Below are 17,437 nucleotides of genomic sequence, written 5' to 3'. Positions count from 1 at the left end.
CTAAAACAACCCAGGTTCTAAAAAAAAGTCGTTTTCCCAAAACTCCTCACTCTTCTGTGAAAAATTATCTCAAAATCCTCTATCATAAACTCGTTCTTTTATATAAAAGAAACCAATTACACCCAAACATATCCTGCGTATACGTAAAAAAAATGTATTGGGTATAAAAGAATTACAGCAAATATACATACATTGTGAGGCTAACATGCGCGTGATAAAAATAGGTAAAATTTAATTCACTATTAAAGAATATTCAAATTTTAGGTGAAGGACCAGATGATAATGCTGTCAGCGACGGACCAGTACCATGGTGTCATCGCAATCAATTGACATTCCTGGCCGAACAGGTTTCACATCATCCGCCAAGTAAGAAGACACTTATTTGGAATTACTCGCAGTTCTATAATCTTATATTTTTTCTTGTATCACAGTTTCCGCCTTCTACGCTGAACATGTTAATAAGAAAATTACATTCTCCGCACATGTATGGACCAAATCGAAATTTCTTGGTCTTTCAATCGGTGTACATAACATCGGTGAAGGTATTGTGACATTGGTTAATCACAGTGAAGAGTATGTAGTAACATTTCCTAATGGTTATGGCAGGTACAACAGTTTTATATACAAAAATTTTAACTATAGAAACTTATACATACATGTTTTTATCTTCCATAGATCTATTTTAACCGTCCCATGGATCGAATTAGGGGGCACAGTACAAATACGTTCTCCACAGACAGGTTATCATGCAACTATAGAGTTCTTGACAAAACCATTTTATGGTGGGAAGCGTAACAAAGTGACAGCTGAGGTTCGTAGTTAACATTTTTATTTTCTTTACATTATGCTTAACAATTTCCTTTTATTTTTTAATAGATTTACGCACCCAATGAAAGGAAACCATTTGTGTCGATAGCTGGAGAGTGGAGTGGTCTTATGGAAGCTAAATGGCATGATAAAAATGTAATGTTTTTCTTTTACTATATCTTTAACAGCTTGCTTAAGACCTTATAATGTTCCAGTATGCTTGTTTATATTTTTAGACAGATAAGTGTCTTACTATCCGTTTCATAAGTATACCATATTTCTCTCTATATGCTTATAAGTTATTTTCATACATTTTTGCGAACAATATCCTTCAAATTTTTAACCATAACCAACTACTTAGTTCACCCTAAACAAAACAAGACTACAGCAAAACGATTATTGTACTTCTCTCTTAAATATTTTGAGCCAGTTACTATTCCAGTTTACTTTGTTTATCTAGAAAATTAAATGTCCCATAAATATTTTTAAGTTCCTCTCTGCATTGCGTTAATAATCTTTATAAATTTGCGCATTCGATTTGATACTAACAATTGTTTTGTAAAACTAATGAATATATGTATGACATTCGTTGTATGCATAGTTTATGTGTTGAAAGTTATAGTTTGTAAACCAAATTCCTAATCAACGAAAGTCTTTCAAAATTGTGTAATTTTTAATTTTCTAGAAAACTGAAGTATTCGTAGACGTAAATCGTATACCAATATTTAAGAAACAAGTTCGACCAATCGTTGAACAAGAAGAATATGAATCGAGACGTGTGTGGAAGGAAGTGACAGCGGGACTCAAGTAACAATGAAAAACATTTATACCATTAAGACTTATTTATTTATATTCAACTTTAACTAATGCATATTTTAACTTTCCTTATAGATTTAATGACATCGAAAAGGCCACAAATGCCAAGTGTGCAGTCGAACAAATACAACGTGATGAAGCGAAAAATAGGAAGGATACTGATACACAGTGGGAACAAAAGGTAAACAAAAGGTAACATTAGTAAGTCTTCATTTTAATCATCCTTGAGAAGCAATAATGCTAGAAATGCTTGTCCGTTTTGTGCTGCAAAGATAGTCAATAGTCTGGGTATTCTGGCTTTATAGTCCCAAGGACTATGACTGGCCGTAACTGTTTTCGATTTATTAAGGAACTTTTTTTGGAATCCAATATTCCATGGTCTTTATTTAGTCTACTTGGGAGTAGTACAATTATACTTCAATTATACGTACTTCACAAGAGCGTGTTTAAGTCAAACTTGTTAGTCATTCCTCAGCTTGCGCTGCTTTTATACTCTCTGTGGCCTCGTCAGAATATTTTTCCAAAGGTCTAGACGTTTCACCTTCTACAATCTCCTGCTTGGTTACCAGCGATATATGTACATGTATATTTGTAGTTTATGCGTTTCTCATAGTCATATGCGGGTGTATGTGTGAGCAACTACTTCGGTTGATTACCACATGAGTGTGTGTGAGAGATCTCTTAGTTGCCTTGTACGTAAGTGTTGCTAGCTTTAATGTGTACATGTATATACGAGTGGCTACTTCATGTTTTTATTGTTGCGTGATTATTTACTAACAGCCTAGTGATGGCAACATTCGCCACAGTATATATTCATAACAGGATTCCCATCGCGTAGGTGAGGTTTAAAATTGGGTTGTCGAAGCTTTGATAAAGCTTTGTATTGCGCATATCAACCCCTTGATATAACTTCGGAAATATATCCGAGATCGACTCCCGATCATTTTGTGACTATTTGACAAATTTCGGGAGCCTTTTTGAATCATTTCGGGTTTGTTTTCAGATCTTTTTGGAATATTTTCGGGACTATTTCCTGTTCATTCCTCGAATGTCTTCAGTAAATTTGGGATTATTTCGGAGCAGTCTTAGGATCATTATGAGACTATTTCGGTGTTATTATCGAAACATTTCAGGATTACTTATGGACTATTTCGGGGATATCACCGGGAGCGATTCCTTTACTCGACAATGGCATGTTGTTGTTTTTGTAGCGATAAGGACGCTTCCCGAAGGTTTTGGGAGCGTCCTTATCGCCTTTATTCGACAAAAAGGCATGTTGTTGTTGTTTTTGTACCAATAAGGACGCTCCCCGAAGGTTTTTGGGAGTTTTATCGATGTTGATGGTCCCTTGCCGGATGCAGATCCGGTACGTTCCGGTAACAAGCATCATTAAAGTACTAGCCCTACCATCTAGGGAACGATTTATTTAGACATCCTTTTCCTTTACATTTTGTTTTAATGCCAAAGAAAGATTATAATTTTTTATCAGGTTGGTAATATAAAACTCCAAATATTAAAGCGGTGCATTCCTACTTTCTTGAATCCATTTCGAGCTCAGTTAGGATTTTCCTAATCCTGGTTATCTGACAATCTGATTAGTTGATAAAACAAAAATTATACTAAATACAAAAAAATGTTCATCAGATAACTTCTCAAGTCATCCCAGCTTATTGAATTTACGTCTCAACTCTTTTTGTTCGCTCCGTCTTTTTAATACTTTTATTTTATACCTTTTACATTCTTTCTGTGGTAAATGCGATAGGCTGTTTAGAAAAAAAAAGAAAATAAAATAATGTTAAGGATTTCCTGTATATAAATGAACAAAATGAGCGAAAATGTATCCTTATATAAAGACATATTCTTCGCACTCAGCATTTAGGTGATAAAATTTTGAATTTCCCTACATATCAATACAATTTGATTACTCTTTCTGACTAAAAAATGAGTTATCATACAATTGAACAAAAGAAATAATCAAATATGAATACTTTTGATGATCAAAAACTGTATACAGTTTTTCAATCATATTTTGGAATCATATTTGAAACAAATGTGCTTACTTTAGGTGATCAAAAATTTATAATCATTTTTCATTCAGCTTTCTGAATCTTTTCTTTGTTGACTGAATAATGAATTTTATACTTGTTAAAACTTTACTTTTAATTGAAGATCTTATTTTTTCGCATACACACATTTTTTCAATCATGAAGTTCAGAAAAAATATATTAAAATTTTATTCTTCAATACAAGAAATAATGTATATACTGCTCCTAACAAAAGATGTCCCCAACCATTTCTCCATCATCAGCTTCCCAGAAAATACAAATTATACCATTAGACAATACAAAGGTTGTGAACTATTTGAACCCCAGGTAAGTGAAAGTCTCTTGACATATGTACCTGGATATGGCTTCAACATCCCGTACCATATCGTATTTTAAGATGTTGACGATCTTATCTGATGCTGGATGTTGTAGTCGCAGGTGTATATTGGTCTAGTTTGTTTGCGAATTACCTTTGGTTCAAATAGCTCACTTCCGCATGCTTTCTTCCCCTGATGAAATAAGATTAGCATGTAGTATCTTATTTTGTATGAGATATGAAAAATAAATGCATGATAATCGCATTCAAAAATCTCAACCAAAATGATTGAAATATGTTCACGAATATGACCAGAAAATGACTGTGAAAAGCATTCAAATATTAATCTAAAACAATTAAAGCCCAATTTTACAATGATATCAAATATGAATAAAAAGCGTTTCGAAATATGAATCATATATGATTTTTCAAGAATAATCACATTTATGGTACATTTTTCTCCCGACGATACGTTAATTTTCGAACAGAAAATGCTTTTAAATTTGAATGTTTTTAATCATCTTGGGGTATGATATTTGAATATTTTTTGATCAAAATTTTCAAAAAATGCTGGCTGGGTTGCTGAACTTTGATTTTAAAAGTTTGACATAGAAATTGTAAAAATATTTATGAGAAATAAAAATATAAAAGTGGAGCGCACATTACTTGGATTGGCAGAAAAGGAGTCAACTTATCAATATATAGTCAATTAATTGCGCTCCACCTTTATATTTTTATTTCTCATAAATATTTTTACAATTTATATGTCAAAATTTTAAAATCAAAGTTCAGCAAGAAAATGTCTTTATATAAGGATACATTTTTCGCTAATTTTGTCCATTTATATAAAGGAAATGCTTAGAAATTTTTTATTTTCTACTTTTTAGTTCTATGTGGAAAAGATTAAATAAAAAAAAATAAATGTAAGGCGCGATAACCTCCGAAGAGATCTAAGGCCGAGCTTCTCTTCCAATTTGCGTCGTGCTCCTCTTGATTTTTCTCTACAAATTGGCCGGACGGGACCTACATGTTTTATGCCGACTCCGAACGGCATCTGCAAGGCAGATGAGTTTTCACTGAGAGCTTTTCATGGCAGAAATACAATCGGAGCGCTTGCCAGACACTGCCGAGGGGCGACCCCGCTTAGAAAAATTTTCTTCTAATTGAAAAATCTTATTTCTAAAATTTTGATGTTGATTTGCCCGGGAGTTGAACCCAGGGCATACGGTGTGATAGGCGGAGCACGCTACCATCACACCACGGTGGCCGCCAGATTAGTGGAAAAGATTAGTGGCATATTTATTACAAGGTGAAAAAACTTACTTTTATTCACCCTTATCGCGAAGTTCATGCGGAAAAGTGTTCGCCTTCATTTCTTTTGTTCGGGTGAACTTTTTCCGCCTATCGGCAATTTCGGGCGAACAAAAGTTCACTTCGAAACAGCTGATGCTCTATTGTGAATTGGCAGTGAACAAATAATTTGCTTACAATTGTGGAAATTTTGTACCCAAGAATATATTTCCTTACAATACAACAAAGATAGAAATAAAAAATTTATAAAATAATGTTTAGTATTGAAATTAGGTTGGTATTCATTGAGCGCGGGGAGAATATAAATGTGAAAGCGATTGGGAGGCAATTAAGGGACAGTTATAACCCTTCGGAGCTGAGTGATTCACTGTAAGCTAAAAATTACTTTTTTCAGCACTTTTGAATAACAAGTTAATTTTTTTTTTAATTAGCTTTCGCCAATATTACAGGCTAAACAAACCGGCATTCTAATATTGGCTAGATATTCTTAACAACTCCTTGCCACCATTGAAGCAAAAATTTGGAGTTCCACCAATTGTAAAGTTCAGTACATATCTTCGTTTTTTCGCATAGGGAAAATGCGTTGGAAAGGACTATGAAGTGAGTCTTAGCCAACCTTGTTTCAGTGAGGTGCCCAACATTTTGGAACCGTTGCTTTGTCCACTATAGATAACTTGGCCGACTTATACGTTGTCATAAAAAATAGAATTTACATAGTTAGCAATACAGGAATTTCACTTTTTTTCACTCAGCTTCCGATTATGCATTATTTATTGATTTATTTCTAATAATAAAAGTACATATAATTATAAGAGTATCAAATTTCAAAACAAAAAATTATTTACATTTTGCTTTCCTCTCGTTCACCTGTAAAATATAAGTGAACAAATTTGGGTTTCCCCGCTGTTCATTTCGCCCGAACAAAGAGTTGCCGATAAGGTGAAATCTTTTTCGAACACGAAACATTGTTTCGCCACCCTCTGCGATGGGGTGAACGAAAACTGTGAATATTTTCGGGTGAAAATAAAACTCGCGATAAGGGTGATTAATTCAGAATGCATACAATACTTGTATGTATACAATAATGGTGGAATCACCAGGTGAAGTAAATAAAAAAACGACAAAAGATGTACGCTTTCTGAAATGGTAGTGATGTATTTTCGACGGTCAGAAGAGGGCAAAATTTTTACCCGCTTTGAAAAAATTGGAGTAAAAAAATAAATATCTTGCTACGAAAGCCATTACAGTAATTGCTTTTTCCAGCATATCACTGCCACATAACGCCAATGCAAAATTGAATACAAAGGACCAGTGCGAGTTAACATAACATTACTTTTCGGATCGAATCAAAATAAAAAATAAAATTTGGCCACTTTAACTGACCTCAATTTCAACTGCAGTTGAAACTTTCATTTGGAAAACCGCACACAAAGGAACCATGTGTTATTCATATAAAGTACATATGTATGTCAGTTATGTAGTTGCACTTTTCTGCCTTTGGTGGAACTTAAATGGGTTTCGCGTTCGATGATAAGTTTTACAGCCACACTTGGAAATGATCGTGATAGTCTTAAATGTGTTTCCGTCCTTTAAAATTCATTGACATGTTCATATGCTTTATTGATTTGTCGTTGAGAGTCGGCATTAAAACATATGCTCTTCTAATATATAATAACCAACTTAATCAGAAGATTCTTGACAGTTGAATTCATGATGTATTACTAATGTTACCAAGTTATTATTTACCAAAATATATCAGGGGATAGACTAGTCCAGCGGCATTCGGCCTAGAACCATAATATGCTGATCCGAAGCGAGCTGGATTCATATATCTCAAATTACAATCCTTAAGTGTAACATTCCTCTCATCTTAGTGTTCTGATTTTTAGTGCCAAACAGCAACATTGAGTTACAATTTTTTGTATATTTAGAATACCACTGTTTATGCGAAGTTTTTTCAAAATAAAGAATAATGCGACAATTTTGGGGTTCTTGTAGGAATTAGAAAAACATTATTTAAAAGTCTCAAGTAGTACTGTACAGGGGAAGATCCTTGGTTGAATATGGCGTGAATGCAAATAGTTTGTTTTAACAAAGACCTGATTCAATTTTATTGGGAACAAATTTAACATATGTATATAATGATAATATCAAAAATATGGAGGTGTTAGTTTAGCACGGCCTTACTTATGGAAGCCAACACAAAAGATACCCTAAATAATGAATTTCTGTAATTAAATTCAGTAAAGGTCCATCGATATTCACCTAATAGTTTATGTGATAAAAGTACTAAAAGTAGCATATTTTACTCCTGAAAAATGCAAAAAGCAACACTTTTTCGGGGACAACATTGGTGAACAATTTTCAGATAGCCGAATGACAGAACAAAGAAGAATTTAGACCGAGACAATTGACGGCTTACTTCACCTGGTTATTCCACCATGGTATACAATATAGTACATATCAGAAAAATACGTCAGCTACATTAGTTTTTAAGCTACTTGAAAATTGATCATATATGCCAAGCTTGAATGGCTACAAGGGAGTATGTGGATGAAGTTCGAAGATTGTAGCTCAATGGGGAGTCTCTTGAAAATTGATCGCAAGATTCCCCCGTTCCATACGATTTTTCTTAATATCGCAATTCGTGGGCCCCCTATAGAAAATTTTTGTATTATGTTTTATGCTGTCATCGGCCTCTGAATTAAGTTTGAAATTTCAAGTCTTTAGCTCATCGAGAAGTTACTTAAAAGCCGGTTTCAAATTTCCAAATTCTCATCTAATTATTTCGATCCGTGCGGCACCTAACGGATTTTTCCCCTTTTTTTGCATTTCGGTGTCCTTAACCTATATGTGAAGTTTCACGTATGTAGCTTAATGAGAAGTTACTTAAAAATCGATTGCAAGATTTGTATTGAAAATGCGTACAAACATCCCACTCAGCATTTAGATGATTAAATTTTGGATTTCCCTACATATATATACAATTTGATTACTCTTTCTGACTAAATAATGAGTTATCATACAATTGAACAAAAGAAATAATCAAATATGAATACTTTTGATGATCAAAAACTAAAAGCATTTTTCGATCACTTTTTGGAATAATTTTTTAAATCCTTTGATGATTAAATTTTAATATTTCACCAACAAAAAGAATAATCAAATATGCTGACCTTTGATGATTAGAAACTGAATATAGTTTTTCAATCAAATTTTGGAATCATATTTGAATCAAATGTATTTACTTTAGGTGATCAAAAATTTATAATAATTTTTAGTTCAGCTTTGTTGTTGTTGTTGTTGTAGCAATGTTCGCCCCACCTAATAGCCGCGACCGATCACAAATTGTCATCTATATCCTCTAACGGGAGTCCAAGGAAACTTGCCGTTTCAACAGGGGTGGACCATAAGGAAAGGGGTGTTAGAGGCGTTGGTTCCACATTACAATTGAAGAGATGGTTGGTGTCATGTGGGGACACATTGCAAGCGGGGCATACATTTTGTATGTCAGGGTTGATTCTGGATAGGTAAGAGTTTAACCTGTTACAGTATCCAGAACGAAGTTGAGCAAGAGTGACACGCGTTTCCCTGGGGAGTATGCGTTCCTCTTCCGCAAGTTTTGGATAATTTTCGTTAAGTACTGGATTCACCGGGCAATTCCCGGCATAAAGGTCCGACGCCTGTTTATGGAGTTCACCAAGGACCTGCTTGTGTTTTTTCACGTCATACGGCTGGGTTCTCAGGTGCCGTATTTCCTCAAAATGCTTACGGAGATGACCCCTTAAGCCCCTAGGCGGTGCTGGTTCATCAATCAGATGTCTGTTGGGATGCCCAGGTTTCTGGGTATTCAACAGGAACTGTTTGGTCAGCATCTCATTTCTCTCCCTGATGGGGAGTATTCTCGCCTCATTATGCAGATGGTGTTCTGGGGACATAAGAAGACAGCCCGTGGCGATTCTGAGAGCAGTATTTTGGCAGGCCTGTAGTTTCTTCCAGTGGGTGATTTTTAGGCTTGGCGACCATATGGGTGACGCGTAGCACGTAATCGGCTGGCTAATTGCTTTGTATGTAGTCATGAGCGTTTCTTTATCGTTTCCCCAAGTACTGCCAGCGAGGGATTTGAGGATTTTGTTACGAAAAAGCGTTTCGAAATAGGAATCATAAATGATTATTCAGGAATAATCACATTTAAGGTACATTTTTCTCCCGACGATACATTAATTTTCGAACAGAAAATGCTTTTAAATTTGAACGTTTTTAATCATCTTGGGGTATGATATTTAAATATTTTTTGATCAAAATTTTCAAAAAATGCTGGCTGGGATTTCACCGACCTAATATAATGTATAATAAAAAGATAGCTTATTTGGGTCATGCAGTGGATTTTGCAGAAACATTTTCCATCGCGCCTGCTGCCAATCCATATCTGTATTTGACGTGGATCGATTTATAAAGAACCGCAATATTATTTATATGTGCAGTGAGTTGCCTGTATGCACATGAAAGGCTGAAAAAAGCCTACGAGACTGTGCTAGTTTTCCTTAAATCTGGATTTCAATCCATTCTAGCAACTGGGATTTAAAGATTTGCACAATTAGACGAAATTTGAGAAGTAATTAAAACAAACCAAACACCAACAACGCCAACAGTAGTGCGAAGTGCATTGAAACAATGGTTGAGGGAATGACTACGCTGAATGATGCTGTGAGTTTGCTCAATTCCTCTCATGCATTGAACAGATATAGCTACAATTGCGCGCGAATACCACAAGCTTTGTCGGTGACTGGCCCTCACTCCTACGCTCACTCAGCCAGACACAAATTGCCAATGCTTCGGTGCTCGCTCCTCTTACTCTGGTGTATTTGCATTTTACAGTGGCCCCGTGTCGTCAATTATACCAGAGAGCGCTGTTCCTAAATTTGATGATATTGGCAATGCAACCAAGACTGCTGCTAACGCCGTCGCTATTACCAGCGGCTCTTCAATACCTGTTTCTGCTGTTAACGCCATTTCTACGTTACTAATGCTGATATCGAAATTGACGCTGTTAATATCAATGATGTTGCTATTAACAACACTGCTCCTGTCAGCTCTACTGACTTGCGGTGACTCTTCTCTTCCCGCTGCTGCGGAATTGCCTAGTTCTGTGAACAACTATGACATTGCTGGTACTAGTGCTGCTAGCCGGTTCCTGACTCATACTTTGATAAGGTCTTTTAAAATTTCGGTTCCTGACTCATACTTTAATAAGGTGCGTGATTTTTCGTTTTGGCCGGTTTATTCTGTGGTGCACCTGTATACCAAGAAGCCGAGTTGCCACCTTGTTAAGGATTCAAAAAATATACAAACCAAAGCTGTAGTAGTGGTACAATGAGTAACCTGCTGTTCTTAATTTTAATGTATAAACTATCTCATCTTTAATGAGGAATATTCTATTTTTTATCCGAACGTTAGGTAGTTAAACACCAAACTAGCGGAAACGTTTCTTCAAAGTCACGATAGTCTTTATGATGTTCTTGTTTTTACTGAGATTTGGTTGAAGCCAACTGTTTTTAATTCTGAAATTTTATCTCATTCGTTTCAGATTTTCAGAAAAGACCGGCCGGGCAGAATTGGTGGAGGAGTCTTGATTGCTGTTCACACTAGGTTTTCTGCAACAAGTTACATTCCGCCAAAATCTGATATTTCTTTATATCTAAAGCATTCGTCCATAGTTAAATCAGTGATTTCTATGACCAGGTCCTCGGAATCTGTCTTATTGCTTGGCGACTTTGATCTGCCTTGTGTGTCTTGGAGTCGCATAAATGTCTCGCTGGTTCCTGCTTCTTCCCGTGCTACCTTTTACGAGTTCTTAAATGATCTTCCTTCCTATCTTTATCGAACACCTCGATAGCTACATCAACTGCTTGGTGTACTAAGGAACTAAAGCGTCTAAAAAACTAAAAAACACGTTCGTCCAAGCGATACAAACTATCCGGCTCAAGAACTGCCTATGCTCCTTACTCTATTTTACATTACAAATATAACACCTTAAACAGCAGTTGTATAACGTGTACATTAATAGGATTAGGAGTCAAATTTTTTGTAACTCTTAAGGCGTTTTCCAGTTTCGTAAACTCGAAAAGAAAGACTAAAGGGGTTCCTGCTACAATGAAGTTTAACGATCATACTTCGAATGAGAGTACCATAATTGCTAATGTGTTTACAGATTTTTTCAAATCTAACTATTCGAATTCATCCAATTCGGTGCCTTCAGATTATACATTTAGTTTTTCCCCACTGAATTCGGCATTAGTTCCTTTTCTTCTGGCATCTGGCTAATCTGAAAACATCTTACTCTGGTGGACCTGATCAAATTCCGTCAGTTGTTCTAAACACTTGTGAACAATACTTATATCGACCTCTTGCTTGTTTGTCTAATGCCTCCCTGAAGCAAGGAATGTTTCCTATGAAGTAGAAAGAGTCATTTATAATTTCTCTCTATAAGAGTGGCAGCAGATCATGTGTCACAAATTACAGAGGAATAGCTAAACGAAATGCCATTCCCAAGATATTCGAAGCGATTATCACAAAGCAACTAGCGTTTAGTGTCGGTTATTAATTTAATCAGTTATTAAATTATCACAGCATGGCGTTTCTTAGGGAAAGTCAACAGTGCCTAACTTACTTGAGTTACAACCCTTCTATCCAATAGCTTTAAATCTAATTGCGAAATTGATATTATTTACACAGGTTGTAGTAAGGCCTTTGATAAAGTCTCCCATTCTCTACTCTTACAAAAACTCGACCGGTTAGGCTTTCCACCTTTACTTCTCTCTTGGGTTTCTTCTTATTTGAATAAACGTAAACAGTTATATTTAACAACTTTTGGTCCAAATTTATCTGGTGTTCCCATATATGTAATACTCCTATATTGCCAATAGAAAATGTTCGCAATGTGTTTTGAATTCGAAATCAAAACAAGACAGCCTATAAAATTTTTGTGATTGTGCAGCACATGGCGGAACGATACAAGGTGGCAGCATGGCGACATACCTACAAACATAAATAAAAATTCCATGCACTTTGTTTTTGTAAATTCGATGGACAAATGTCAAAATCGTACTGCGCCGGAAGTTGATGTATCAAATCAAATAAAAAAAGTTTATAATCAGCTGTCCCATGCTGCCACCTTGTATCGTTCCGCCATGGTGCAGCATAAGTGTGACAAGAAAAATTGAAATTTAGGTACATTCGATTATTGAATACAAAAACAAAAACGTTTAAAGAACAATATATCGGCACTCTGATGTTTGGGAATGTACCTAGCTTTTTGTAGCAATATAGGAGTATTACATATATGGGTGTTCCACATCTTGGTCCAGTGTTATTCCTACTGTTCATTAATGACCTACCAAGCGTTTTGAAGCCGTTGATGTATGCGGATGACGTGTAACTTATTATGCCTATCCGCACACCAGAGGATAGGGCACTTCTTCAATCGGATCTGAACAGCCTAGTTGTATGGTGTAATGAAAACCTTATGTCTCTAAACCTTCCGAAGTGTAAGTTCGTGTGTTTTACACGGAAAACCTTCCAATCCCATGAGTATGTGATTAGGGACTATGTTTTTAAGCAAGTCACCAGCTTCACTGACCTAGGTGTTACAATGAACCCTATGTGTTCCAGCATGACCTGACGTACTAATGGTTTAATCATTAAAATAATTTTCAAATTCATTCTGTATTAATAGTCATAGCCACCACTGTAAAAAATGTGTCAGCATATACCTATATACATAATTTTTACTTATTGGTTCTCTTGCATTCTACTTTGAAATTTGTACATGAATAGATATATGCACATCATCTGCTCATACCTACGTTTAATATAGACATTGCTATTTACATATGTACCTATTTTTCAAACGGTTATATTTTTTATTATATTTTGGGATCACATCACCTGATATTACGGTAACTCCTTTTTGGAGCAAGAGTTATAAATAAGCAAGTGAAACATAAAAATAGAGCAGTTGTTTTGTATATGAATAAATCGGTAGATGCCTGCTTAAAAAATCAACTAATAAAAGTTTTGTGTAAAACACTATGCTTGATTTTAAATTACATATTGAAAGTTGCGTTAATAGGGCTAAAGGTAGTTTGGCGTTCGTGAAAGGTGGTCTTATTCAATGATCCGTACGTTACTAAAACTCTTCTCACATCACTGTTGAGGCCAATATTGGAATATGTTTCGATAATTTGGTGACCACGTTATCAGATTCTTTGCGATAAACTGGAATCGATCCTACAACAGTTTTTGGTTTTTGCTTTGAAACACTTGCATTGGGATATGTCAAGGAATCTTCCGTCGTACTGCAGCCGATTAAAACCATTAAATGTGCCTAAATTACAGAGCCGCAGAGAGATGCTTGGTGTCTTATTTATAGTAAAACTCTTAAGAGGGATGATAGCTAGCCCATTTTTGCTTGGCGAAATAAAGTCAATGTGCCAGTTAGACCGTCTAGATGACCTACTTCGTGGCATTTGTCATGATTTCAATAATCAAAAACTTAGATGCTTTCGACCTGATTTTCAGAATTAAAAAATACCTGGTTACTACGTTAAATATATGTGTTAGGTGGACTTTTAATATAAATGATTTAATAAGTATATAGTATATTTTAGTATTTAGTTAGTATTTAAATGTATTTCAGTCGCCAAGACTTTTTTTGTTTAATCAACTCCTTGTATTGTGTAATTATTATTATATAATTTTATTTTATTTTGTTTTGTTGTATTTGCCTATCTGTGGGGACATTGTCCTGTAGATATATATAAAAATAAAAAACTAAAAACTCAGCAAAGTCTTGATTTGCCATTTATATCTTCTTTCTATTAAATAGTATTTCCGAGCTGTTGGTGAGAACTGGATATACACAAATCCTTTAAGTCAAAGGGTTTATCAGCAAGGGAAGGAAAGCAAAAGATAGTAAAGAAATATCGGCAATCAAGCAAAACTCCACAAAAACAAAAACTACCAATAAAGAACAAAGGGAAGTCGAAGTGCAAGAATGAAAATAAATTAAAATGGCTGAATAATCTGAAGAGTGGACCAATAACAGGAATAACAATTCAACAAACATTAATTTTTAGGTCGACTGTTATGCTCTGGAAGACAGGTCGGATGCTATGTAAAAACACTTTTCCTTGGAACAAAAAAAAATACACACAAGTAAGCATTGCATATTATGCACTTTTAATAATGTTGCCGGGTTCAATTGTATGAAATAAAGAAGAAAAACCTCCAAAATAAGGAACAACGAATAAAAGGATGTACTAAAAGCCATAGAAAAACAAAATAACAATGAAAAGAACAAAGCTGCTTCCGAGTGCAATTATTTTTCTCCACAAGTATCTTTGTGCAGTTGAATTCCAAAATATGATATTTTGACTTCTTCTTTACAATAAAATTGTAAATAAAAGTGGAAATGAACGGCATTCCAATTGTACAGAAGAGGAGACTTATTTTCGATACCATAAAGAAGGCCTAAAGGAAATTTCTTTACAAATATACGCCCATAAAGGAAAGGCAAAGAATGTAGCTTATTATACATTCGAATACTTCCGTGCTTAATTTGCGCCGTAGATAGGAAGAATACCTGTAATGAATATTTGATGTAAGCGTTGTTTTAACAATTTTATGATTTTCATGAATGGTGCTCGATGTCTTAAACGACAAGTTAAGCAGTGGGTCGGGCGGATTTGCCATTGCTCCATAGACGATTTTGCACGAGCGTCGACCATCAAGTCAATGGATCAACTTGCTAAAGATGTGCAGTATATATATGTACATATGTTAATCTGTAGATGCTAAGCCAATGTTGCCGGAACATATAAAAAATTGTACCGTTATATAAGAAAATAAAAAGTTGATTACTTTATTGAAGAAACTTTATTGAAAATAAAAAATTCCAAACCCCAAAACATAAAAAAGTAAAATTGTAAAAATGCGAATACGCGTAAATACGTAAATCCATACATACACATACATATAGTAAATATAATAAAAATTTGTAATTAAGCAATTGAATATCATATTAAATACTAAATAGCTGTAAGAAGCAAAGTAGACAAGCATAACTTTGTTTTAGTTCATATCGGCGCTATGATAAAATCTAAAACCGTATTGAAATAAAACCTTAAAGTTAGAAAGATGAGACGAAATTAAAAAAATACTAGATGAGTGTTGATCTACAATATATACAATAATTCTATTTTTCATATATGCGAGACAATGATACAAAACAATCGAAATTAAGTACGAATTTTTAATTTGATTTTCACCTCGTTATTCTAGATTAATTAAAATTAATAAAAAAAAAATTAAAAAAAATGTAAGGCGCGATAACCTCCGAAGACATCTAAGGCCGAGCTTCTCTTCCAATTTGCGTTGTGCTCCTCTTGATTTTCCCTACAAATTGGGTGGACGGGGACCTAAATGTTTTATGCCGACTTCGAACGGCATCTGCAAGGCAGTTGAGTTTTCACAGAGCTTTTAATGGCAGAAATACACTCGGGAGCATTTGCCAAACACTGCCGAGGGCGACCCCGCTTAGAAAAATGTAAAATAAAATTAATAATAATAATAAGAGATTGCATATACATATAAGTTTAAATTCTTTACTGTTATCTAATTGTTATGCGAACGTCACTACAACTACTTCTGGTAACACCGGTATGAATTGTATGCTATTTTCTAATTACTGCTAATTATACCACCAGCAATATATGTTTGCACAAACAAATAAAAAAATTATTATTTTCTCTAGCACCCACTCGACACGGATCCGAGTAAAGACGTACGACATTTGTCTTTCTTCTTTACGGCGCATCGGGTTGAGTTCGCTTTGCAATCACCGTGTATTGATTGAAATCAAGGCGAATTCAGTCGCAGGTGTATAGATTCGCCTTGGATTGCAACTATATTCCTATTTGTTTTTAGAGTGCTTTCCCGATTCCAAGGCGAATCTATACAAGGTGAAGGCAACGCGGAGAATGTCCAGTCAAAAGAAAATGAGCATATTGTTGAACCAAGCATTGTAAGGAAAATATCAAGAAAAGCTGATGGGATAACACCACCAAAGTGTGATTGAATTTGACAGTTCTCTCATAAAGAAACGGAAAATGGTGTAAAAAAATTGTAATCCTGCCAGAAAATTTGTCTAAACAATTTATTGAGCCTTAAGGCCGAATCGAGCTTTGAATCATTTATCAATAGTCCGATAAAACAAAAAACAATTGTAAATGAATTTTAAATTTTTTGATAGATCGCTTTTATTTTTATATAAAACACCATCATTTGCGTGGAGGGCATACCAAGAACAGTAGGGTGCATGTACAGTTATATTTCGAAGCTTATAACCATGTTGTTGTTGTAGTGATAAAAATACTCCTCGAAGGTTTTGGGGAGTGTTATCGATGTTTATGGCCCTCTTCCGAATATAGATCCCGTAGGTTCCACTAACAAGCATCATTACGGTACAAGTCCAATCATCGCGGAACGATTTAATATGACCACATTGAACCTTTTAGGCAATCCTGCCACCCACCTCTAGTTCATTGTAGTTCATTGTAGAACTTGGGGTCGCCAAAGCCGCATATGCTAAATATTTATATGAGACTTTCATATTTTTAACATGATTCTCCTCCAGTAGGTGTGGTTGACAATTGGCTTGCCGATGCTGTAAGGCTATAAAGCTTTTTAATGCGCTTATCAACCCCTTGAATCCTCTAAGAATTCCATTAAGATGTAGAAGGTAGACAGTAAAGAAGTCCGTTTTTTTTTTAACGCCAGCTTGCGAACAAAGACAGCTGTCCATCAGATCTGAGCATTTACAAACGTGCTGCTGTTCCCATTCCAATTGAACCGAGTCGTTCAAGTTGAGCACAATTAAACAAAACACGGTCTATGTTTCCGATTTGGAAACTTAAACAGAAAGCCCCTTCGAAACAAGTTTTCGAAAGGAGAATATATGAAACATGGAAGCAATGGCCGAGGAGGTTATGTGTATAAACTTAAAAGTCCAACAAAAAGTAATTCTGGAAGTGGGAAGCTAATTAATGCGCGAAAGCATAAATTTTGGGCAATTAACTACAAA

The 17,437-nt window shown here is 35.0% G+C and overlaps 1 protein-coding gene across 4 annotated transcripts in view; it reads left to right on the top strand.

Moving 5' to 3' along the window:
- Positions 1-15,360, top strand: part of LOC137245740 (oxysterol-binding protein-related protein 9) — a 59,751-nt gene extending 44,391 nt beyond the window's left edge. For 3 of the 4 annotated variants that reach the window (XM_067776874.1, XM_067776876.1, XM_067776877.1), the window contains 7 exons: positions 265-366; positions 432-606; positions 676-811; positions 877-963; positions 1,493-1,614; positions 1,699-1,804; positions 14,183-15,360. In XM_067776874.1, coding sequence (XP_067632975.1) covers positions 265-366; positions 432-606; positions 676-811; positions 877-963; positions 1,493-1,614; positions 1,699-1,804; positions 14,183-14,269 — 815 coding nt within the window. In that variant the 3' untranslated portion in view covers positions 14,270-15,360. Of the gene's footprint in view, positions 1-264; positions 367-431; positions 607-675; positions 812-876; positions 964-1,492; positions 1,615-1,698; positions 1,816-14,182 lie in introns of all 4 variants that reach the window. The other variant, XM_067776875.1, reaches the window with a different exon arrangement.
- Positions 15,361-17,437: the final 2,077 nt, after the last annotated feature.

Source organism: Eurosta solidaginis, chromosome 3 (assembly GCF_040869045.1).
Source record: "Eurosta solidaginis isolate ZX-2024a chromosome 3, ASM4086904v1, whole genome shotgun sequence".
Classification (NCBI taxonomy): domain Eukaryota; kingdom Metazoa; phylum Arthropoda; class Insecta; order Diptera; family Tephritidae; genus Eurosta; species Eurosta solidaginis.
Note: the sequence above shows the minus strand (reverse complement) of the source record. Positions and strands in the feature narration are given on the sequence as shown.